This window comes from Engystomops pustulosus, chromosome 10 (genome assembly GCF_040894005.1).
Source record: "Engystomops pustulosus chromosome 10, aEngPut4.maternal, whole genome shotgun sequence".
Taxonomy (NCBI): domain Eukaryota; kingdom Metazoa; phylum Chordata; class Amphibia; order Anura; family Leptodactylidae; genus Engystomops; species Engystomops pustulosus.
In genome coordinates this window covers 97,403,484-97,428,932 of record NC_092420.1, presented here as the reverse complement: position 1 = coordinate 97,428,932, position 25,449 = coordinate 97,403,484, and the positions used below count along the sequence as shown (strand labels likewise).

The 25,449-nt window shown below is 43.3% G+C and overlaps 1 protein-coding gene across 2 annotated transcripts in view; it reads right to left on the bottom strand.

The window, feature by feature from the left end:
- Window positions 1–25,449, bottom strand: part of CACHD1 (cache domain containing 1) — a 73,622-nt gene that overhangs the window by 15,739 nt on the left and 32,434 nt on the right. For both annotated transcript variants that reach the window (XM_072128746.1, XM_072128747.1), the window contains exons 3-10: window positions 17,931–18,079; window positions 14,574–14,680; window positions 9,124–9,250; window positions 7,730–7,874; window positions 6,759–6,975; window positions 2,315–2,464; window positions 1,674–1,907; window positions 415–564 (exon numbers count right to left, since the gene is read on the bottom strand). In XM_072128746.1, coding sequence (XP_071984847.1) covers window positions 415–564; window positions 1,674–1,907; window positions 2,315–2,464; window positions 6,759–6,975; window positions 7,730–7,874; window positions 9,124–9,250; window positions 14,574–14,680; window positions 17,931–18,079 — 1,279 coding nt within the window. The remainder of the gene's footprint in view (window positions 1–414; window positions 565–1,673; window positions 1,908–2,314; window positions 2,465–6,758; window positions 6,976–7,729; window positions 7,875–9,123; window positions 9,251–14,573; window positions 14,681–17,930; window positions 18,080–25,449) is intronic.

The following is a 25,449-nucleotide window of genomic DNA, read 5'->3' as shown; positions in this document are numbered from 1 at the left end:
ACAGCTGTAAAAGTGGTCTCAGATTTGAGTGCGTAAAATAACCACATGTTCCCGTGCCGCTCCCAGCGCTCGCTGACTGTACTCTCAGCCAAGGTTGTAAAACCCGACTTCACGTGCCAAGCTCCCTGGCACCACCGGCCCCCGGGCTGTTTATCTTGCAGGTTGGTCCAAATGTTATTTGATCTCGATTCATATTTTATTTCTCAGAGACACTTAATATTTATCTGTTTTGGGGCCAAACTTTGCAGTTTTGGGACTACTCCAGGACGGCCGCCATTCTCCGCAGATCCCTGTTTATTGTTACAGCAGACGTAAGCCCTGGAAACAGCACAAGGCGCTGCCATGCAAGGGTTACAACACTGCGATGGTATGCGCTGCAGCACATCGCGCCCACCAGGCGCATCACAAGGATACCTTTGTTATCTATGAGAAACGTGTACGAGGCCAAGGAGTCCTGGTAGTAGGTGACGTCCTCGAGGATGTACGCCAGGTTAACGTCCACACCCACAATCCCCAGGAGAAGGTTCCCGAAATAACAAGGCTTGCTGACCGTCATAATCAGACCTGCAACACAGGGAGAGGAGGGGTTAATCACAGCAAAAATAACAATACAAGACTCTTTCGAGGCCTTGTAATTGGAATGAGTACAATTTAAATCCTTTAGCCAGGATCCAATGGAGGGCAAGTCTGGTGCCAGCAGCCGCAGTAATTCCAGCTCCAATAGCGTAAGTTTAAGTTGCTGCAGTTAAAAAGTTGTTAATCACAGCAGGTAAAGGTGGAAGTTTTTAAGGGAAATGCTGGTTTTATTCAAGCTCAAACTTTCTTCAAAGTTTTGTAACTTTTTGATGTACTTTATATTTTGACACCACGTTTCAAGATCTCCGCTTGCTGCGGCAAAAGGAAACAATCTCCTTCTGGAGGCTGGAAATTGTCTCTGTCTGTTACAATGTATCAGTGTAGGGAAGAACAATCACTCCGGGAGCTCGGAGCAGAGTGAGGGCGTCTGTAACGCACAAGGAGCGTCTTCTGCGTTCTATATATTGGGGTGAGAAGATTTCGCTTCATGTTGGGTCTGGGGTCCGGTACAAAAGGTTTTAGTTAAGACTAAATAGTAATAGTCTGGGGTCTGTATAACGGGCTAGTAGGGAGGTCTAGTGTGTAGTCTGTGTAATGCACTGGCCTGGCATCTAAGGGAGAGGAGGTCTGGGGTCTGTATATGGGGGGTTCTGGTCAGCGATATGTATAGAGAACTGGTCTGGGGTCTGTATGTGGGGGGTTCTGGTCAGCGATATGTATAGAGAACTGGTCTGGGGTCTGTATGTGGGGGGTTCTGGTCAGCGATATGTATAGAGAACTGGTCTGGGGTCTGTATGTGGGGGGTTCTGGTCAGCGATATGTATAGAGAACTGGTCTGGGGTCTGTATGTGGGGGGGGGGGGGGTTCTGTTCAGGGATATGTATAGAGAACTGGTCTGGGGTCTGTATGTGGGGGGTTCTGGTCAGGGATATGTATAGAGAACTGGTCTAGAGTGGTCTCGAGCATTAGACCATATACAGATTGTTATCTTGGAGTGTTTGCATATGGGGGTTGTGTTGGGTCTCTATACGGTAATGGTGTATGTATAGGGAGGTCTGGGGGTCCATATCTACATCATTGCAATGTCCAGGACTTACCGTCTCCCATCTCATCAGAGTAGGGGAGGCTGAACACGGCCTCGTCGATCATACGGTTGGGAAGGTTGGTGTAAAATCTCCCCACCGTGGTCTCCAGGTTGCTGAGCTGATTGAGCACCATCATGCTGCCCTTGGTGACGGGGAGGCCGCTCTTATCAGAAAAGCCGTACTTAGCCGAATTCTGCTCTGCCAGGTCACGGAGGAAGGCCAGCTCCTTCAGACCGGTCACCCCCTCTAAGAAAAGGAAGGCAGACAATCAGAACACAGAAAATAATCAGCACTTTCAAGGGATCTGTTACCAGCGTGACCACAAGTGCAGGTCCTGGAATATAAACCCAAATATCACAGTCCTGCTGCTACTAACATACACAAAGGTCTGATTACACATCTCTCCAGGGACAATACCTAACATAGGCTGCAGTCTGTATGGCTAATACTAAATGTAATGGTTATCTCAATAATTTGGGACCACATGATAGATGTAGAATAGAAGAAGCAGAGGACCAATGGTTTGGCCAGAACCAGTTCCCATGTAAAGGGGATCAGTAGAGACTCAGATGCCAGACCCCCACCAATAAGACCATTTACAGCATATGTATAGAAATATATATACCCCCCCCCCTCCCCCAGCACATTCTCACCGTTCATGACGGCGTATGTCAGGATCATGACGCTGTTGTTCAGCTGACTGTTCTCCTCATTGATGACTCTCAGCGTGGATTTCTTATCCTCCTCCGAGGAATCCCTGGAAGTGATCCCCGCGGACAGATAGATGATCACCAGGTCTGTATCTGTGGAGGAGAAGACACACAAGGGTATCAGGAGGAATTTCATACATTCAAGTCGGCCCAAAATGCAGAGAAACAAATCCGAAGACTATTGCAATATTTGATACATTTTATACAAAGTGACTGAAAGTTGAATTTCCCACTTTCTAGTGGAGAAATATTAGAGCGCCCCCTACAGGATACTCTTTATTAGTGCTCGAGGTTACACTACAGGGGTCCTCATCTGCACACGTGACAATGACAACAGAACCTCCCCCATTGCACTTGGAAAAGCTACAATCCTGGAATATTAATCCATATGTCACAGTCCTGCTGCTACTAACATACACAGAGGTCTGATTATATCTCTCTCTAGGGATAATACATAACACCGGCCTCTGACAATTCCCTCCAAAGTCAAATCTTACATACAAAATAAAACACTGTCCTGCATTTATCCAAAAACTCCCAAATGACACCAAAGTTTATACAGAGCAGCAAAAACTTTTGCCAAATTCCTTCCTTTTAGTAACAGAGGATGAAAATGTTGGCGGGATCCTGCTCTATGTAGGATTCGCCAAAATGTGTGGAGCCGAGAGGAAGAACGGGAGTGGAGTCATTCCCATCCGGTCTCCCCAGTAACATGAGAGGGAGCAACAAATATAAAACATACATATAATTCATCCATATGTGAAAAATCCAGACAATAACCCCTCCCCCACGCAGATATAGGGGACACTGCTGATCTCTATCACAGCCTGAGCTCACACTGTATCTATTTTATAGCCATTGTCTGTATCCTATACTATAACATGTACACGGCCACATTGTGATATTTTATTGTTATCCTCTAGGGGAGGATCTGGAGCCACAGGAATATACATCTGCTCCATTATAACCAGCATGGAGGGTGTCAGGTTCAGGCACTGGGGACTGGTTTTGGGGTAAGGTCACAGTGTGGAATTCTGTAGTTGTGATTTCCATAAACCAGAACACGGCTCAAGTTTTATTAACAATTGCAGAGAGTTTCTCAACTGTATCTCAAATGAGTTTTAAGGGCATTTGCCTACATAAAAAATATAACTACTATAATACTGCCCCCTGTGTACAGGAATATAACTACTATAATACTGCCCCCTATGTACAGGAATATAACTACTATAATACTGCCCCCTATGTACAGGAATATAACTACTATAATACTGCCCCCTATGTACAGGAATATAACTATTATAATACTGCTACCTATGTACAAGAATATAACTACTATAATACTGCCCCCTATGTACAGGAATATAACTACTATAATACTGCCCCCTATGTACAGGAATATAACTACTATAATACTGCCCCCTGTGTACAGGAATATAACTACTATAATCCTGCCCCCTATGTACAGGAATATAACTACTATAATCCTGCCCCCTATGTACAAGAATATAACTACTATAATACTGCTACCTATGTACAAGAATATAACTACTATAATACTGCACCTGTGTATAAGAATATAACTACTATAATACTGCCCCCTATGTACAGGGATATAACTACTATAATACTGCCCCCTATGTACAGGGATATAACTACTATAATACTGCCCCCTATGTACAAGAATATAACTACTATAATACTGCCCCCTATGTACAGGAATATAACTACTATAATACTGCCCCTTATGTACAGGAATATAACTACTATAATACTGCCCCCTATGTACAAGAATATAACTACTATAATACTGTCCCCTATGTACAGGAATATATCTACTATAATACTGCCACCTATGTACAGGAATATAACTACTATAATACTGCCCCCTATGTACAAGAATATAACTACTATAATACTGCCCCCTATGTACAGGAATGTAACTACTATAATACTGCCCCCTATGTACAAGAATATAACTACTATAATACTGCCCCCTATGTACAAGAATATAACTACTATAATACTGCCCCCTATGTACAAGAATATAACTACAATAATACTGCCCCCTATGTACAAGAATATAACTACTATAATACTGCCCCCTATGTACAAGAATATAACTACTATAATACTGTCCCCTATGTACAAGAATATAACTACTATAATACTGCCCCCTATGTACAAGAATATAACTACTATAATACTGCCCCCTATGTACAAGAATATAACTACTATAATACTGCCCCCTATGTACAAGAATATAACTACTATAATACTGCCCCCTATGTACAAGAATATAACTACTATAATACTGCCCCCTATGTACAACAATATAACTACTATAATACTGCCCCCTATGTACAACAATATAACTACTATAATACTGCCCCCTATGTACAGGAATATAACTACTATAATACTGCCTCCTATGTACAACAATATAGCTACTATAATACTGCCTCCTATGTACAACAATATAACTACTATAATACTGCCCCCTATGTCCAAGAATATCACTACTATAATACTGCCCCCTATGTACAAGAATATAACTACTATAATACTGCCCCCTATGTACAAGAATATAACTACTATAATACTGCCCCCTATGTACAGGAATATAACTACTATAATACTGCCCCCTATGTACAGGAATATAACTACTATAATACTGCCCCCTATGTACAAGAATATAACTACTATAATACTGCCCCCTATGTACAGGAATATAACTACTATAATACTGTCCCCTATGTACAAGAATATAACTACTATAATACTGCCCCCTATGTACAAGAATATAACTACTATAATACTGCCCCCTATGTACAAGAATATAACTACTATAATACTGCCCCCTATGTACAGGAATATAACTACTATAATACTGCCCCCTATGTACAAGAATATAACTACTATAATACTGCCCCCTATGTACAAGAATATAACTACTATAATACTGCCCCCTATGTACAAGAATATTACTATAATACTGCCCCCTATGTACAGGAATATAATTACTATAATACTGCCCCCTATGTACAGGAATATAACTACTATAATACTGCCCCCTATGTACAAGAATATAACTACTATAATACTGCCCCCTATGTACAAGAATATAACTACTATAATACTGCCCCCAATGTACAGGAATATAACTACTATAATACTGCCTCCTATGTAGAGGAATATAACTACTATAATACTGCCCCCTATGTACAGGAATATAACTACTATAATACTGCCCCCCATGTACATGAATATAACTACTATAATACTGCCCCCTATGTACAAGAATATAACTACTATAATACTGATATATACATGATATATAATAATACTGCTAAAATACTGCAGAAAACAAATGCTATACAAGTCTTATATACATACAGGTGGACATTTCTTAGAATCTGGACCTCTGTGCTATTAATCTAAGTTTGTAGATCCAGAGTTTTCTAAACCTGGCAATTAATAGCGTCCTGTATGATGAGGGTAAACATGGCCGGGAGCCTCTGGCACCTGATGAAAGAGTCTCGTACTGCATTGTGTGAAGACGTTTCCTTCTGCAAACATTTGTGAAGCGTTTGGATGTGGCCTCCCCCCACAGAGACACATTGTTATGTGGGAAGAGAATATCCTCATCAGTGTAATAATACCGTAACAGTAAGAGGAAATAGCAGTAGTAATAATACTCGCTCAGTATAGTAGTTGTACTCTGACCGACCAGATATACAATGTAACACCATCAGATACATTGTGGCCACATGGACGCCACAGCAGTGTGAGCACAGCCTCAAGGAGTAAAGCAAACGACTGACCAAAAACAACCAACACCCTGGACCTGGTGACATCCGGAATACTGGAAACCCACACAAAAAATTGTACCAACATTCTTTTTAAAAGTCACTCAGGGGGAAGAAGCTGTGAAGCCACAAGCACAGCAGTGTGAGGATGTGCCCTTACTGAGCATGGAGAGATTACAATCCTGGAATATAAATCCATATTTCACATACACAGCGGTAGGATTACACAACTCTCCAGGGTTACAGAGAGCACAGAGCACAGCAGTGTGAGGACACACCCCCAGTGCACTTGGAGAAGCTACAATCTTAGAGTATAAATCCATGTATCACAGTCCTGCAGCTACTAGCAGCATAGACAAAGGTCACACATCTCTGCAGTGACGACACATCACACTGGCTGCATTCTGCATGGTCACACCTGCTGATAGGTTCCCTTTAACATTAAAAGGGAGTGATGCAGTATTCTGGGAACAGCTGGAAAGTCAGAGGTTAGTAATCACTGGATTTTTTAAGCAAAAATGAGTAAAGTAATGAATCAGCATTTAGTAATGTAATGAGATATTCGGTAGAATTCTTACTGGGTTGGATCCTGGTGCCGTTGTTAGTATTCCGGATGAGCTGGAACGCCTTCTGGAAGCCGAGGGCGTGCTGCGTGGGGCTGTCCGAGGACTTGACGCCCCCCACAAAGCTGGCCATCTCCCTCTTGGTCTCGCTGGTGGCCGGGGACAGGAAGGTCTTGTAGCACTGATCCAGGGAGCACGTTCTCACCACGTCAGCCATGGTCAGGACGGAGATCTGGAAGAGACAAGATTCGGGGATTTCCAGCATCGGAGGACGGAGAGCTCCTGTGGCCGCGCAGCCGACCTTGTCAAAACATTTGTCTACATTGTTATTCCTCTTCACACCCAATGTCCAGAGGAATATTCCCGGAGACTCTCCGTATTATTTCTAGGCTGGATGGAGATCGCAGATGTGCGGCGCTCGCTCTGCTCCGCTGCCAAGGTCTGAATTATCTCTTCACGTTTTGCTTGCTTTGTATTTAGCGAGTATTTTACTTGACAGCGATCCTGAAACTTGTCAGAACACATAGAAGCTTCTGCCAAGGGCCCCCGCACATGAGTGTTATTACACACAGATACCACTAGGTGGTGTAGCGGACCTGCAGTACCAGGCGCAGCCTATGGACAAGAGGGCGCCGTTTCTGCAGAAGGCAGCCTTTTTATTTAAAGGGGGCGATTCAAGATTTAAGGGCAACATCTACAGCATAAGAGATAATTCACCAATTGTTATGGGGGGGGGGGGATGAAAGATGGGACCCACTATGTATACATGAAAGGGGAGCAGGGGACATTCTTAACGGGTCATTTCATTCATTATGGGGTACAAGATCCCTATTCCCCTAGTCCCAGCGATCAATCCCTGTGCATAAAAGGATAACATTGAACATTATGAGCCTTGGTTTCCATTCACTGGCAGCAAGCAGAGCGACTGAAGGTCCTGCAGAGGTGAAACACACAGTATACATAGATGTACAATGTGTCCGTATTACCTTATCGTGTTCGTCTATAGAGTTAAGGATGACGTGTGCGGCGTCTTTGGCGATCTGCAGCTGCGTCTCTGTGATCGATGCCCCGTGGTCCATGATGACGACTATGTGCTTAGACTGCGGCCGAACCGTGGACACGTAGATGGGTCTAAAGACACAAGTAGCGACTAAAAGTTACATCATGGCATCACATGGTGCAGAGGAGGATCATGTACCCTCACACTGCTGTGCCCATAGTTTTCTGCACTTTGAAGCTCCACAGCCCATATATTCTGAGTGACTGCTGTAGTATTCAACCAGAAGCCTGCTACAGCTTTGGTCATAGCAGAGGGGAGGGGCCTCGGGGCACCTCAGTGCAGAGAGTTCAGAGCACAGCAGTGTGAGCCTGGTCCCAATTCTCAATTATTTAGGATGTCAGAAATTTGAGGACATCCACAGCAGGTTCTGTTATAAGTCACAGGACACTTTAGTTTTGGAGAGTTCAGAATTATCCGCTGCTTTGGGTTTTTCGATTGGAAGCTCTCAGTCTGCTGCGGTGGTGATGAGGAAGCTTTGACAGGGACTAGAGAAGGGGCCGAAGAGGAATGTTCTCAAGACTAATCTCAGATGCTTGGTAACATAAACAGATAGTCAGATGAAGTGCGGTATATGGGGGCCATGTGGAGGGTATCGTACTCCCAGGAAGGGGTCAGCAACAACAATGTGCAAAACTAGAGGTCCCCGTGTCATGCAAGGAGCCCTTCCCCCTTCATACATTACTATCCGTCATGGGAACCTTGATAGTTTCAAGACCTCTGCTTGCTTAATGTCAGAATACAATGATTGACTTAACAGATGTATGAGAAGCCCCTGAAACACTAACACATTGTGATTGGTGGAGATCCCAGCTCAGAGACCATAGGATAGGAGATCACATGCTGGATTTGGGGTCCGACTAATGGACCAATATGTAGGGAATGATATGCTGAATGGTGGGGGGCGACCAATGGAAACAACACAGGGGATGGTGGGGGGCCGACCACAGGGTCCCCATTAATCCCAAAAGCAGGGAGTCCCCTTCCACTTTCTATCTATGGGACGGCTGGAGATTGCTGAGCTCAGCGCCACAGAGAGGTAACTGCAATATCACGTCTGTTGCCTTCAACTTTGCAACAACTTGTTAAAAGTCGCCAGAAGGTGCAACTTCACAGTCGCCTGATACTTGCAATGGACTCCTAATAAAAGTAAAACTTTAAGGCTGAAATCCCACGACCGGCTTGGTCACAAAACTTTTATTTCTAGTAAGTAACCCTTTAAACCCCAGAAGCACCAAAAAAGTTACATTTATAAGAAACGGCATTGGCCACAGTGTAACATCCATAGAAGCGGTTCACATTAGCGGAATGATAGTTACACACCTGCTGCGGTGCTCGTAATTCCCTTTACACCTGAACTTGTGCGCCGGAAACACTGTAAAAATCCCTTCTTCGGAGCTGAAATATTGCCACTTAATCCCAGGGTTGGATTTCAGGTTGTCTGCAAGGACTGGAATAGAAGCAGAGAAAAGAAAAAGATTTATGGATAAACAGAGAGAAAAAAAAAGAACAAAACCAATACAGAACATATATTATAAAGCCAAAACACAGCTCACAGCAGCACAGAGTGTTTCAGCTATAAGCGTGGCTGGTATTGGGATCTGATGGTGTTGGCTTGGACAGGGCTGCATGGGTTATATAGAGGAAGGATCGGGGTCCTCACAGCAGCACAGAGCAACAGAGCAGAGGGGTAACCTGGGAAAGTGGGTGAGGAGGAGGGTCTGATAATATAACATGATGGAAGGAGCGGGGTCCTCACAGCAGCACAGAGCACTTCAGCAGAGGGTTATCCCCCCTATAACTGCTGGTATGCATTCACTTCTTCCACACTACAGTTTCTATAGGATCCATTCTCCCACAATGGAGATTGATGACACCTCAGCCCCCTCGTTACAATGTTTCATTCCCTCGTTACAATGTATCATTCCCTCGTTACAATATATCATTCCCTCGTTTCCAGTATCACTTCCCTCAGGAATGTTAATGGTAGAGCAAACATCTAATATCTCCCCTTCCAGGAATAAGACCGGAGCGCCGACAGTGAAAATAAACACCAGGAAGGGGATTGTCCATTAACGGCGCAGATCATCTCGTCCTTCATTTAGGGGAACGCACCACAAATCTGCCCCCGCATCATCCCCTGCACATCAACCTAATGTTGTCCGCTTCCTATGTCCAGGCACAAGAAGAGACGAGTGGATTTTGGAGTGAACAGAGATGTGTTATCAGACCTTTGTGTATGATGTTAGTAGCAGCAGAACTGTGAAATATGGATTTATATTCCAGGACTGTAACTTCTCCAAGAGCACAATAGATGAGACCTCACACCGCTGTGCTCTGTGCAGCCAGTGTTAGGTAGCGTCCCTGGTTAGATGTGTAGTCAGACCTTTGTGTATGCTATAAGTAGCAGCAGGACTGTGAAATATGGATTTATATTTCAGGATTGAAGCTTCTCCAAGTGTCCTGGGGCATGTCCTCACACTGCTGTGCTCTTACTTCTCTGCATTGAGCTGCTTGACAGTTCCTTCTCTTAAATTAAATGTAATATTCAAGCAGGCACCATCTACAGGTGAGAGGAGCAACAATTTCCCAGTTACATTCCTGAATATAGATGCTTATTACACAGTCCTGCTGCTACTAACAACATACACAAAGGTCTGATTACACATCTCTCCAGGGAAAATACCTGACAAGGGCTGCAGTCTGTATGGTCTCACCTGGCATCAGGTTCAATTTAAGTTAGTGGTCATGGGAAGCAGCACATGATTGGATAAGGCACTTTACAGATTTCTTGAAGACATCGAGACTCGTACCGCCATATCATCTCCCGCCACTAGGGGAGCAGACACATACCGCAATATCATCTCCCGCCACTAGGGGAGCCACTAGGGGAGCAGGCACATACCGCAATATCCTCTCCCGCCACTAGGGGAGCAGGCACATACCGCAATATCATCTCCCGCCACTAGGGGAGCAACTAGGGGAGTAGGCACATTGCGCAATATCCTCTCCCACCACTAGGGGAGCAGGCACATACCGCAATATCATCTCCCGCCACTAGGGGAGCAACTAGGGGAGTAGGCACATTGCGCAATATCCTCTCCCACCACTAGGGGAGCAGGCACATACCGCCATATCACCCCCTGCCTGGGAACAGCTCATAAAGACCTTTAATAGGACAAGCGTCAATAAAACTTTATCTCCTGAGACGACAAAACTATGAAAGGAAACAACCCAGAAAGAAAGTACACAAAAACACACATAAAACACAAAATAATATGACTGAAAATTGAAAGAAAATCTCAGATTATCCTCCAATTCACCCGTTTAGTTCTCAAATTGCAATAAATAATTGTGAGAACCACAGAACAACTAATAAGTCACGGGAGATCAGTCACTTTCAGTCTCATTAACCTTAGATCGTTCTGATTGTAGTAACTGGTCGCAGTAGAAGCTGCTCCTTGACCATGTCAAACCACAGCCAGTGTTGTGTACGGTCCCTGGAGAGATGTGTAATCAGACCTTTATGCATGAGGTTAGTAGCAGCAGGACTGTGATATATGGATTTATATTACAAGAAAGCAGGGGTGAGGGATGCAGGGGTTATCCTCACACTGCTGTGCTCTGTGCAGTCTGCAGCCAGTGTTGTGTACGGTCCCTGGAGAGATGTGTAATCAGACCTTTATGCATGAGGTTAGTAGCCGCAGGACTGTGATATATGGATTTATATTACAAGAAAGCAGGGATGGGGATGCAGGGGTTATCCTCACACTGCTGTGCTCTGTGCAGTCTGCAGCCAGTGTTGGGTACGGTCCCTGGAGAGATGTGTAATCAGACCTTTATGCATGAGGTTAGTAGCCGCAGGACTGTGAAATATGTATTTATATTACAAGAAAGCAGGGGTGAGGGATGCAGGGGTTATCCTCACACTGCTGTGCTCTGTGCAGTCTGCAGCCAGTGTTGCCTACTATCCCTGGAGAGAGAGGTGTAATCAGACTGTTGTGCAGCAGCAGGACTGTGAACGTAGTGCTCTGCACAACCCTACACCAGATTTTGATGTGGAGCAGCTCACTGCAGAGCCTCAGAGCCGAAAGATGCCGTCCTACAATACAAATCCATAAACCACAGAACTCTTGAGCATTGCAGAGCTATAAGCACAGCAGTGTGAGGACTGCCCTCTACTATACAGGGAGTAACCATGGACCACAGCTGCCATTCTAGCTTGTGGGGGTCTCCACCAGACACGCTCCCATAATTTTGGATCCCGCCAATCATCATGTTACACTAAAATACTGTAGGAATAAGCCCCTATACATTACACAATGTAACATTTCCATTGTTCTCTGATGGGATCTCTACACCAGTCAGATATTACATTGTATCACTACTATTTTATCTTTCTTTGTTCCTTTTCCTTCTCCTCCGTTTGGGAGGACGCTCTATAAACGCCTTATCCCAGGCTGCAATTTACAGATTTACCAGACAAAGGACGCATTCCCAAGCAGAAGGCAACACCTATGTGCAGGAATCAGCACTAAGCTCCTCCATCTCCAGCTACAGAGGATGAAAGGGAAAACCACAAGATCCCCAAACACAACATTTATGGCAAAACTTCAAGGAAGAGACAGAGGAAAGAGCCGCGAGTAACCAGAGACTCCTGTACATGAACCTAACCAAGGACCAGAGGAATTTACTGTAATAAACTGAATCCCACTAACTAATCCAATCACATTATAAAAAGAGTCCGATCTTAGAGATGAGGGAATATTTTCCACCAGCAAAATAGTGAGTGCAGCTCTGGGGTATAATACAGGATGTAACTTAGGATCAGTACAGGATAAGTAATGTCATGTATGTACACAGTGACTGCACCAGCAGCAGAATAGTGAGTGCAGCTCTGGAGTATAATACAGGATGTAACTCAGGATCAGTACAGGATAAGTAATGTCATGTATGTACACAGTGACTGCACTAGCAGCAGAATAGTGAGTGCAGCTCTGGAGTATAATACTGGATGTAGCTCAGGATCAGTACAGGATAAGTAATGTCATGTATGTACACAGTGACTGCACCAGCAGCAGAATAGTGAGTGCAGCTCCTGGGTATAATACAGGATGTAACTCAGGATCAGTACAGGATAAGTAATGTCATGTATGTACACAGTGACTGCACCAGCAGCAGAATAGTGAGTGCAGCTCTGGAGTATAATACAGGATGTAACTCAGGATCAGTACAGGATAAGTAATGTCATGTATGTACACAGTGACTGCACCAGCAGCAGAATAGTGAGTGCAGCTCTGTAGTATAATACAGGATGTAACTCAGGATCAGTACAGGATAAGTAATGTCATGTATGTACACAGTGACTGCACCAGCAGCAGAATAGTGAGTGCAGCTCTGGAGTATAATACAGGATGTAACTCAGGATCAGTACAGGATAAGTAATGTCATGTATGTACACAGTGACTGCACCAGCAGCAGAATAGTGAGTGCAGCTCTGGGGTATAATACAGGATGTAACTCATGATCAGTACAGGATAAGTAATGTCATGTATGTACACAGTGACTGCACCAGCAGCAGAATAGTGAGTGCAGCTCTGGTGTGTAATACAGGATGTAACTCAGGATCAGTACAGGATAAGTAATGTCATGTATGTAAACAGTGACTGCACCAGCAGCAGAATAGTGAGTGCAGCTCTGGAGTATAATACAGGATGTAACTCAGATCAGTACAGGATAAGTAATGTCATGTATGTAAACAGTGACTGCACCAGCAGCAGAATAGTGAGTGCAGCTCTGGAGTATAATACAGGATGTAACTCAGATCAGTACAGGATAAGTAATGTCATGTATGTACACAGTGACTGCACCAGCAGCAGAATAGTGAGTGCAGCTCTGGGGTATAATACAGGATGTAACTCAGGATCAGTACAGGATAAGTAATGTCATGTATGTACACAGTGACTGCACCAGCAGCAGAATAGTGAGTGCAGCTCTGGGGTATAATACAGGATGTAACTCAGGATCAGTACAGGATAAGTAATGTCATGTATGTACACAGTGACTGCACCGGCAGCAGAATAGTGAGTGCAGCTCTGGGGTATAATACAGGATGTAACCCAGGATCAGTACAGGATAAGTAATGTCATGTATGTACACAGTGACTGCACCAGCAGCAGAATAGTGAGTGCAGCTCTGGGGTATAATACAGGATAAGTGATGTCATGTTTATAACATCTTATTATTGTACATATGAATGTTACAGTGATGTATATATTATGGGCTGTATGTCGCCTGTATTTGACCTGCAGGGATACATATTGGTAATCTGCCCCCTCTTTATTAAAGTCGCTGTGTAAACATCATCCATCACATTATTTATGGCGGTGAAGTGTTTACGGCCACTTTCTATCACAATGTAAGACAGATTGAAGTCGTGAACTTTGGATCTTGCACTTCTATTATAAACAGTCAGTAAGTGCCTGGAGCGGCCTCCTCCGCCATGTGAATAGCGCGGCCTGTAATGGCTTATAGTAAATGAAGGTAATCCGAGCTCATGTACATCAGCAGTGCACGGGGACACAGCCAAAAACTTATAAAAAGAGGGGAAAAAAAACAACTTTTAGATTCTTCTAGTTCAACGAAAATTAAGTATCTTCTCCAGAAAGGAGAGCCAAGCAATAACATAAGATATGATACTTTGCTCTAGTCACATCCAAAGCTGCATCCAGGTGTCCACATTGTACAGACACATAACTGCTGCAGCCACTTACCTGAGTTCAGGTCTCGGCCGGGGTTGAACGCTCTACTGTTGACCGTCGTGGACAATCTGTCGCAGCTGATCGTCTTCGAGACATTGGTATTGAAGTTCCCATCAAAGCTGCAAGAGAGTAAACGGGGTTCGTGAATCAGTCCAAAATCAATCACAATTGGCTTGTGGTTACAAGAATATAAACTGAAAATGTAAAATATTTAACATCCCATATAAAATTCAATAGGGAAAACACGGAGGCTGAAAGCAATAGCCGGCACCTCGGCTGCGAGAGGACGGTGGAAACTTTGTAGCCGTGTATTTATGGGCAAGGAGATCCAACTTGGGTATAACCAGCTGATTAGTGAGTCTCCTGCCACTAGGGGGAGCTCTCTGCATACTGGTTACACAGTTGGATCAATAGCAGCACTGTAGGCAGTGAGCTCCCTCTAGTGGTAGACGCAGGCAGACCAAACTTAATCCATTAACCCTGTAATGCAGAGGATCCGCTGTCTATTAGAGGTTGTTCCTGTATGGAAGATGTTCTGTAGCAGCATATAGTGTGAACCTGCTGCAGGTTGCTGGAGCAGGACCCCTTCTACATCACATATACAACATCCCACCCTGTAAAGTGCATTGTATGCCGGGATAACCATTGCACGGCCAGATCTAATCTATTAACCCCCAAACCATAGGAGACCTAGATATGAGCCGATACTTGGGTAGTTCCTATCCCAGGACGATCGCAGCAGGACGAAACCTGAGCGGCTTGTTGTACAAATCGCAGCCGAGCTCCGCCATCAATTATATGGCTGCAGGAAGGAGGATGATTTTTTTTTTCGACAGGCGCAGCGTTCACTCAACGTGAACCCCACACCGACTGCAAAACCCGGCATCAAAGCCGGAAATCCAGAAATCAGCAGGACGCTTGCCAAAGAGTTAAAAAAAAAAATAAAAAAATAGGTGGGCGAATTTTATCTGCTGCAGGAAATCTACAAACAAAATGACATCGAACGACGACTGCGCAGAAATCCGCAAGAAGAGGAGGAGGAGGGAGAAAAAAAAACACATTGATTTGACTGTAATTGGTTTTTTCGCCGACTTTCGGGAGATCAAAAAGCCGCCTGAAATTCATTTTCAAGGGAAGTTGCATTTAGAAAAAAGTAATGGAAGGAGGAAAGAAAGTGCCTTCTGGATTCACTTTAATGAAAAAAACTGATCGAAAAAAAACCCTCTGCCTCCCAAGGGAGAAAACAGCGCGGTGACTCCCACTTTGATCTGCTCCCTACGGAGACGTCCGCTCCCCTCCGCGGCCGGCGAGATGGCGGCGTGATTGACAGCTGCTCTGATGTGCTGCCGCGCTTTGAACTTCAGACACTTAATTCCCATCAGACTGCAGTTGGGTTTATTCTTCCTCTACAGGATTTACAAGCTGGAGATCAGCAGCGCCGAGGATGAAATGAGGTTTGCAGCAGCTTTGAAGCCCCGGATCACTTCTACGCCGGCCGCCAGTCATGTGGACTCCATTCACACCACGCTAAAATACTTCACATTGTGCAAGAGTTAAAAATGTGCGGAAATAGAGAGGAGTGAGAGCAACAAACAAGCCAAAAAACGAGGGCAGGGGGTGGAATAACCATCGGATGAGGTGTTTGGCAACATTAAAGGGGTTGTCCCTAATAATAATAATTCTTTATTTATATAGCGGCACAGATTACGCAGCGCTGCACAAAGCTTGTCAAATTGGTCCTAGGATGAAAAACAGGTCTGCCTTCTCCCCAAAACAGCACCACACCTGACCACGGGCAGGAAAAGGTACTGCAAGTAAGCTCCATGCATTTCTGACCATGGCCAGGTGTGGCGCTGTTTTTGGAAGAAAGCAGTCACTCTTTTATAACCTCCAGACAACCCCTTTAATTCTGGGGACACATGGGGTGTAAAGGATGCAGGTTTTTATCTGTGGATAATCGGCCGGGATTTATAGCACCAGGCTGGTTATTGGGAGTAACACAAATCCTGTTGTACAATACACAGGTAATATTCTGCCCCCTGACACAGTCTAATCATGGCTTAAAGGGATGATATGAGGTTTAAAAAACATGGCTGCTTTCTGCTAAAACCCACCACCACCCCTGACACCACGGTTAGTATTGGTCATAGAGACGAGTGGAGCTTAGCTGTAATACCGGTAAACACCAGGGTCAGGTGTGGCGCGGTTAGAAGAAAGAAGCCATGTTTTATAGTCAGTATACAATTCTTTTAAAGCTTTTCTGACCAGGGGACTATGATATCCAGTGTAGTGGACGAGTTACTGCAAGTAATTGGGAGCTGATCGGCGGGCTGGACATGTATAGTGGACATATGACCAATCCTACAGGAAATGCTATGGTTCACTGGCTACACGGATACAAAGTTGCAAATCATATCGAATCAGGCAACTTCAGTCCTGTGGCTTCCGGGTACATCCCATGTTATATCCAAAATGGGGGGATGGGACCACAACCAGATGCCCTCAACTTCTTGCAGCCCCTTCTAGGAGGCCGGATGCTCACCTGTCTGTGAGATTTGTTACTTTAACCATCAATTATATTCTCCCAAGGCTTAGATGAGCCGAGCATGCACGTGTTCTTAGTAGGGAGGGGACAGGGTCAGACATGATGACACAGGGGTAACGGGTGAGGTTCCTGCTCCAGCCAGTTACCTTACAGTCACAGTGTGAAATACTGTCATCAATAAAGAAGAAACACCCACCAGACTATCACAAAAAAAGAAGGATTTTCACTAAAGTAGAAACCTCTGTTATGTATGAACCTGCTCAGCCGCTCCTGCTCTATATGATGCCGACCACATGCAGGAAGACATCTAGAGAGTCAGTTGTTTTTGCTCCATCTTGGAATTGTGCAGGTAACTAATCCCTCATCCAAGAGGCTCTGAAGTTTCATGACCCCTGCACCGTATGACCTCCAGAGATCATCAAAAACTAGGGGTCAACTTCTTCTTAATTTCCTGACACCCCACTGTGCAGAACGAGGGGACGGCAGGAAATCAGCGGCACAGACAAGGTGGTCCGAGTGTTTCTCATCTGCCATCAGCTCGGCTCTTTCTGCGGGGAGACGTCTCTTCTAATCAGCGGCACAGAGGGCGGACATATTGTTTGGATTACTGCGGAGGTTCAGGCCGGGGTAATACAGATCACTTGGCTCTCAAGAATTTAGGGATTTATTTAGAAACCTGATCTCTGACTTTGATAAACTGTATAAAAACAAGAGAAACTGTAGAAGATTCTCCAGGAAATGGAAGAAATAGACCTCAACGTGTGCAGTGAGGAAGGGTAAAGCGAGGCCACAGGTCCAGAACACTATGAGGGGAAGTTACTTACTCCATCATGGAGGGCGGGATGGTGCAGCAGTCCTGGATGGCCGTGAGCGGGGAGGTGAGATGAGCCGTGTACGAGGCCTCCACCACCTGCTTATTCCTCGTCACCACATCCAAGTAACGATTAAACTTCTCCCGGATCTTCTTAGCCAACTGGGGAGAGAAAAGGAAAACCTGTTATAGGAACATTTACTACAGAGGGGGGGAGAGAGTCTGCGCCATAATACTATATAACTACTATAATACTGCCCCCTGTGTACAGGAATATAACTACTATAATACAGCCCCTATGTATAAGAATATAACTACAATAATACTGCCCCTATGTACAGGAATATAACTACTATAATACTGCCTCCTATGTACAGGAATATAACTACTATAATACTGGCACCTATGTACAGGAATATAACTACTATAATACTGCCCCCTATGTACAAGAATATAACTACTATAATACTGCCCCCTATGTACAGGAATATAACTACTATAATACTGCCCCCTATGTACAGGAATATAACTGCTATAATACTGCCCCCTATGTACAGGAATATAACTACTATAATACTGCCCCCTATGTACAAGAATATAACTACTATAATACTGACCCCTATGTACAGGAATGTAACTACTATAATACTGTCCCCTATGTACAAGCATATAACTACTATAATACTGCACCCCATGTACAAGAATATAACTACTATAATACTGCCCCCTATGTACAAGAATATAACTACTATAATACTGACCCCTATGTACAGGAATGTAACTACTATAATACTGCCCCCTATGTACAGGAATATAACTACTATAATACTGCCCCCTATCTACAGGAATATAACTACTATAATACTGCCCCCATGTACAGGAATATAACTACTATAATACTGCCCCCTACGTACAGGAATATAACTACTATAATACTGCCCCCTACGTACAGGAATATAACTACTGTAATACTGCCCCCTATGTACAGGAATATAACTACTGTAATACTGCCCCCTATGTACAGGAATATAACTACTATAATACCGCCCCCTATGTACAATAATATAACTACTATAATACTGCCCCCTATGTACAGGAATATAACTACTATAATACTGCCCCTATGTACAAGAATATAACTACTATAATACTGCTCCCTATGTACAAGAATATAACTACTATAATACTGCCCCCTATGTACAAGAATATAACTACTATAATACTGCCCCCTATGTACAAGAATATAACTACTATAATACTGCCCCCTATGTACAAGAATATAACTACTATAATACTGCCCCCTATGTACAAGAATATAACTACTATAATACTGCCCCCGATGTACAGGAATATAACTACTATAATACTGCCTCCTATGTACAGGAATATAACTACTATAATACTGCCACCTATGTACAGGAATATAACTACTATAATACTGCCACCTATGTACAGGAATATAACTACTATAATACTGCCTCCTATGTACAGGAATATAACTACTATAATACTGCCCCCTATGTACAGGGATATAACTACTATAATACTGCCCCCTATGTACAAGAATATAACTACTATAATACTGCCCCCTATGTACAAGAATATAACTACTATAATACTGCCCCCTATGTACAAGAATATAACTACTATAATACTGCCCCCTATGTACAGGAATATCTGGATATACGTTTTCCGCACTCTCCTCTCCCATTCCTATAGTTTTGGGGCCCCTGATGTAAACCGTTGTTACATTTCCCACCCTCATCTTGTAATCCAATCCCTCCAATTAATAATTCCCGGATGGATTGCTGAGAATTTATATTGACAAATGAATTCTGTAATTCTTAGTAACACAACGCGTCGGGCCAGGATTTTTCTTCATTGCGTTTTTTATGTTGTGTGAATGAATAATGAGCGATCACTTGACGAATCCCACAGTCATCAGAATGAAAAATCTGAGCAGACGTCTCCGAGGAGGGAAAATCTGACGTGAAATCTTATCCCAATATTGGAGAGGCCCGGAATCTGTAAGAAGTGATTAATTGCATCCGGGAAGTGTCACCCTGGAAAACGAAAGGGGGAGATAACGCCCCCCCACCAGGGGGTACATAAGGTTATTGGACGTAAAGCCCATCCCCATCACTAGGAGGAGCTACATGATAGCCAGATGCTCCGCCCCTACTGAAAATTTAAAATAATGAACATATAATTGACTTTCTAAATAGTTAGGATTTTTGGGTGAATAAAGTATATTATTGGAATAAAACTAAAACGCTTATCCAGTCTATCAGGCTTGGATCTTACTGAAACCTCCAATTCTGTGCAGCGCCTCCACAGGGGATATAAAGTATTGCACGACTGAGTCCTCCAAAGGAAGTGACAGTTATGAATATGGGGGGGGGACATAAAATATTCCGGTAATAAAGGAGCCGCCCAGTTTCTACAAGAAGCGTCCAGATGTGAATATTGTATATTTTTGTAAATAATTTTGTGTAATCTTTTATTTTTGTTATAATTAATGATAATCTTTATATAGAGCCATCAATTTCCATACCACTTTACAGATTAAGTAGCTTGTATCAAAAGGGCTCCCAACAAAATCAGCTCAGATCTGTAGGACAGCTGCTAGCAAGTGCTCCACATACCTGCAAAGCCCCCGCAGGGGATATAAGGTATTACAACTTTAGGTCCTCCAGAAGGACAAAACTCTCCAAAATAGGGGTGGGGTCCATTATTTATAAATTATTGAATTTGGTTGATTAAGAATCAGCTCAGTTACTGATCGGCCGCCTCTATATGTGTGGGCTGTAATATGGCCGCCCTGAGTTGCATGTTTAGGACAAGGAGACAGATTGTCGGATGCGGATCGGGCGGCGGTGTTAATGCAGCATCAATGGCAGCGCGCTATTTTGCTATGGAGACGGGACAAGACCTCATTGTCCCGGGATGTAATAGACCCAGTATTTATGGAGAGGCCTGCACCCTACAAGGTTAGGAGGTCCCGGGTGTCGTCTGTGTGGCCCCAACCAGCAAAGTGCCAGCAGACGGCAAGTAACTTATATCAGTTCTCGCGGTGGCCGATGGGAGATGCGGCCGCGTTAAATATGTAAATATGTTTTGTAAGTGGATTTTATTTTCCTCTTACAAGAAAACCTCAAACGTCCCTTTGAATATCAATCCCTTTTGTGATTTCAATGGGAGGCGTTGCGTTTTATCCGGCCTATCCGTTCCTTTTATCTGCCTTAATTTTCCCCAGGCGTCCTTTTTGTTTCTCCGCACAGGATCCCCCGAGCCGCTCCGTAACGTCGCGCCCTTAAAAACTTTGCATCTCAAAAGAAACCCCCTTTTCGGATGAAAAATGACATCTCAAAGGCAAAGAAAAAAAAAATCATCATCAAGAGCGGCTCGCGAATATGAATCCAGAGCCGGCGAGCGACAGGGAGGGAGGACGGGGCACAGGCCGTCTCCATAATGGACTCAATGGTCTATGTCATACTACAACTCCCAGCATGCCTCAGGAACCCAATCTGGGCAGAGGATTGGGTTTGTACGTACTGCAGAGACTCTGCTCCTCTCCTGACAAGCAGGGCAAGAGCCTATTTCTATTGACTGTCCTGCAGCGTAGAAAGTATCATTATAAAGCGACCCGACTCTGAGGAAAGTAACTGAGCATGTGCGTCCACCAGCAGTCAGCTCATTAGGTGGACGTATACATTGTGAACACTAGGTGGCGCCATACTGTGTCCCTGCACCTAAAGGAAACGTCATAGTTTTTCAGGATTGTTTTAAATACACATAAATGGGGAATCACTTTAGTTTTACACAATCCATACAATAAATATAACATACAGTAGTAGGACACCCCTTTAAGGGATAGATTTACACATTCCACACCGATCAGTCCGGTCACCGGTCTCTCTGTGGTGAAGAGACTTAATGGCAACCGTTGAGGAGGAACAAACAGGTTAAGAGACCCCCATAAATAACCTCCGGCTGCTGGGTGTAAAGCCCTAAAGATATCAACACTCCGACCTTAATCCTATAGCCAAACGGAAACTCATTTCAATTAAATTGTAAGATTTTGGCACTCGATAAATCAGAGCATTTACACAACACGTTGGGGGGGGAGGAGCAGAGCAATGGCTGCTACCGGCACATACTGAAACAATGTATCTGCTTATGTCCTATGGAACAGGACGCACACAACCCGTAACTCACAACTTGTAAGGGGGATGTGACGACAGAGTATATTGGGGGCCTCCGCACCCCGGGGCTAGGTCCAGAGATAAGCGGCATCGTCTCCATTCCCTACTTTAGGAATAAGCTTGGCCAAGCCAAAGAATAAATCCATGTTTATAGAGATGAGGGATGACCGATAATACAGGTAAATAATTGGTGATTATTTAAAGGGGATCTCCAGACACCGGGTAAATGCAGCATTGTGTGGGGCACTTTATACCCCCCTCCTCATACACCTCTCTCATTTCCAGGGGAAACGTTGTTTCAGAGAAAATAACATTGTTGCATTTATGTAAATTGGGAGCTTGGTGCCCTGTGGGCGGGGCCATGGCAGCCGGAGCACTTCCCTTTCTTCTTTCTACGCCACTTTCCTTTGTACAGTCTTGCTGTGTAGTGTTGGACAGCACAGAAAGAGAAAATCGGAACATCAGCAGACACTGCCCCCCAGTAGTTAAAGGGTTAAATGTATCCGATCAAAACTTCCTTGTTGTGTAAATGCCTTTAAGAGAAGATTTTTAAAAACATGGATGAAATTATGCAGGGGGGGAATGAGGAGGGGGGGGGGGTGTATTGTGATACATTTATTTCTATCCTTTATTACATGATGGGAGAAAACCCCTTTAATTAGCCATTTAGATGAAGGGCAGCACCGGCCTCAGTGGTTACCTATGAGGCTTGCTGAATCTGAAGTATGTAGATTGTGATGTGTCTGTAAGAGAGCGCTGCTGTTGAGTCATGGGCACTTAATGCAACAACTTAGTAAAACTTCCTGGGGCCGGAGCTCATTATACAATCTGCAGCGGCGGCCGCCCGTGCTGAAAGACAAACCTCACCCGCCCTGTTTATCCTCCAGCCCCGCTCCGGCTGGGAGATGGTCCTGCCATTCTGATGATGTCACCGGATCAGTTTACAAGGGGCCTGACAGAGGGGAACTGTGTATTCAGGACAAGTGCATTAACTCTTCCTAACCCGCTGCAGCTCATTGGCCTCAAATTCTTAAGGTCAAGGGTCATCAAACCTTTCAGTAACATGATCTTTCACAGTCTGAAGGAATGCCAGCACCGGATTATATATGAGGGTTTATTTATACACCCGCCAACTGGTGCAGAGCCGTACATAGGGGGCAGTATTATAGTAGTGATATTCCTGTACATAGGGGACAGTATTATAGTAGTTATATTCCTGTACATAGGGGGCAGTATTATAGTAGTTATATTCCTGTACATAGGGGACAGTATTATAGTAGTTATATTCCTGTACATAGGGGGCAGTATTATAGTAGTTATATTCTTGTACACAGGGGGCAGTATTATAGTAGTTATATTCCTGTACATAGGGGACAGTATTATAGTAGTTATATTCCTGTACATAGGGGGCAGTATTATAGTAGTTATATTCTTGTACACAGGGGGCAGTATTATAGTAGTTATATTCCTGTACATAGGGGGTAGTATTATAGTAGTTATATTCTTGTACATAGGGGGCAGTATTATAGTAGTTATATTCCTGTACATAGGGGGCAGTATTATAGTAGTTATATTCCTGTACATAGGGAGCAGTATTATAGTAGTTATATTCCTGTACATAGGGGGCAGTGTTATAGTAGTTATATTCCTGTACATAGGGGGCAGTATTATAGTAGTTATATTCTTGTACATAGGGGGCAGTATTATAGTAGTTATATTCCTGTACATAGGGGACAGTATTATAGTAGTTATATTCCTGTATATAGGAGGCAGTATTATAGTAGTTATATTCTTGTACATAGGGGGGCAGTATTATAGTAGTTATATTCTTGTACATAGTGGCAGTATTATTGTAGTTATATTCTTGTACATAGTGGCAGTATTATTGTAGTTATATTCTTGTACATAGGGGGCAGTATTATAGTAGTTATATTCCTGTACATAGGGGGCAGTATTATAGTAGTTATATTCCAGTACATAGGGGGCAGTATTATAGTAGTTATATTCCTGTACATAGGGGGGCAGTATTATAGTAGTGATATTCTTGTACATAGGGGGCAGTATTATAGTAGTTATATTCTTGTACATAGGGGGCAGTATTATAGTAGTTATATTCTTGTACATAGGGGGCAGTATTATAGTAGTTATATTCCTGTACATAGGGGGCAGTATTATAGTAGTTATATTCCTGTACATAGGGGGCAGTATTATAGTAGTTATATTCCAGTACATAGGGGGCAGTATTATAGTAGTTATATTCCTGTACATAGGGGGCAGTATTATAGTAGTTATATTCTTGTACATAGGGGGCAGTATTATAGTAGTTATATTCTTGTACATAGGGGCAGTATTATAGTAGTTATAGTCTTGTACATAGGGGGCAGTACTATAGTAGTTATATTCTTGTACATAGGGGGCAGTATTATAGTAGTTACATTCTTGTACATAGGGGGCAGTATTATAGTAGTTATATTCTTGTACATAGGGGCCAGTATTATAGTAGTTATATTCTTGTACATAGGGGCCAGTATTATAGTAGTTATATTCCTGTACATAGGGGGCAGTATTATAGTAGTTATATTCTTGTACATAGGGGCCAGTATTATAGTAGTTATATTCTTGTACATAGGGGCCAGTATTATAGTAGTTACATTCTTGTACATAGGGGGCAGTATTATAGTAGTTACATTCTTGTACATAGGGGGCAGTATTATAGTAGTTATATTCTTGTACATAGGGGCCAGTATTATAGTAGTTATATTCTTGTACATAGGGGCCAGTATTATAGTAGTTATATTCCTGTACATAGGGGGCGGTATTATAGTAGTTATATTCTTGTACATAGGGGGCAGTATTATAGTAGTTATATTCTTGTACATAGGGGGCAGTATTATAGTAGTTATATTCTTGTACATAGGGGGCAGTATTATAGTAGTTATATTCTTGTACATAGGGGCAGTATTATAGTAGTTATATTCTTGTACATAGGGGGCAGTATTATAGTAGTTATATTCCTGTACATAGGAGGCAGTATTATAGTAGTTATATTCTTGTACATAGGGGCCAGTATTATAGTAGTTATATTCTTGTACATAGGGGCCAGTATTATAGTAGTTATATTCTTGTACATAGGGGGCAGTATTATAGTAGTTATATTCCTGTACATAGGGGGCAGTATTATAGTAATATTCTTGTACATAGGGGGCAGTATTATAGTAGTTATATTCCTGTACATAGGGGGCAGTATTATAGTAGTTATATCCTTGTACATAGGGGGCAGTATTATAGTAGTTATATTCCTGTACATAGGAGGCAGTATTATAGTAG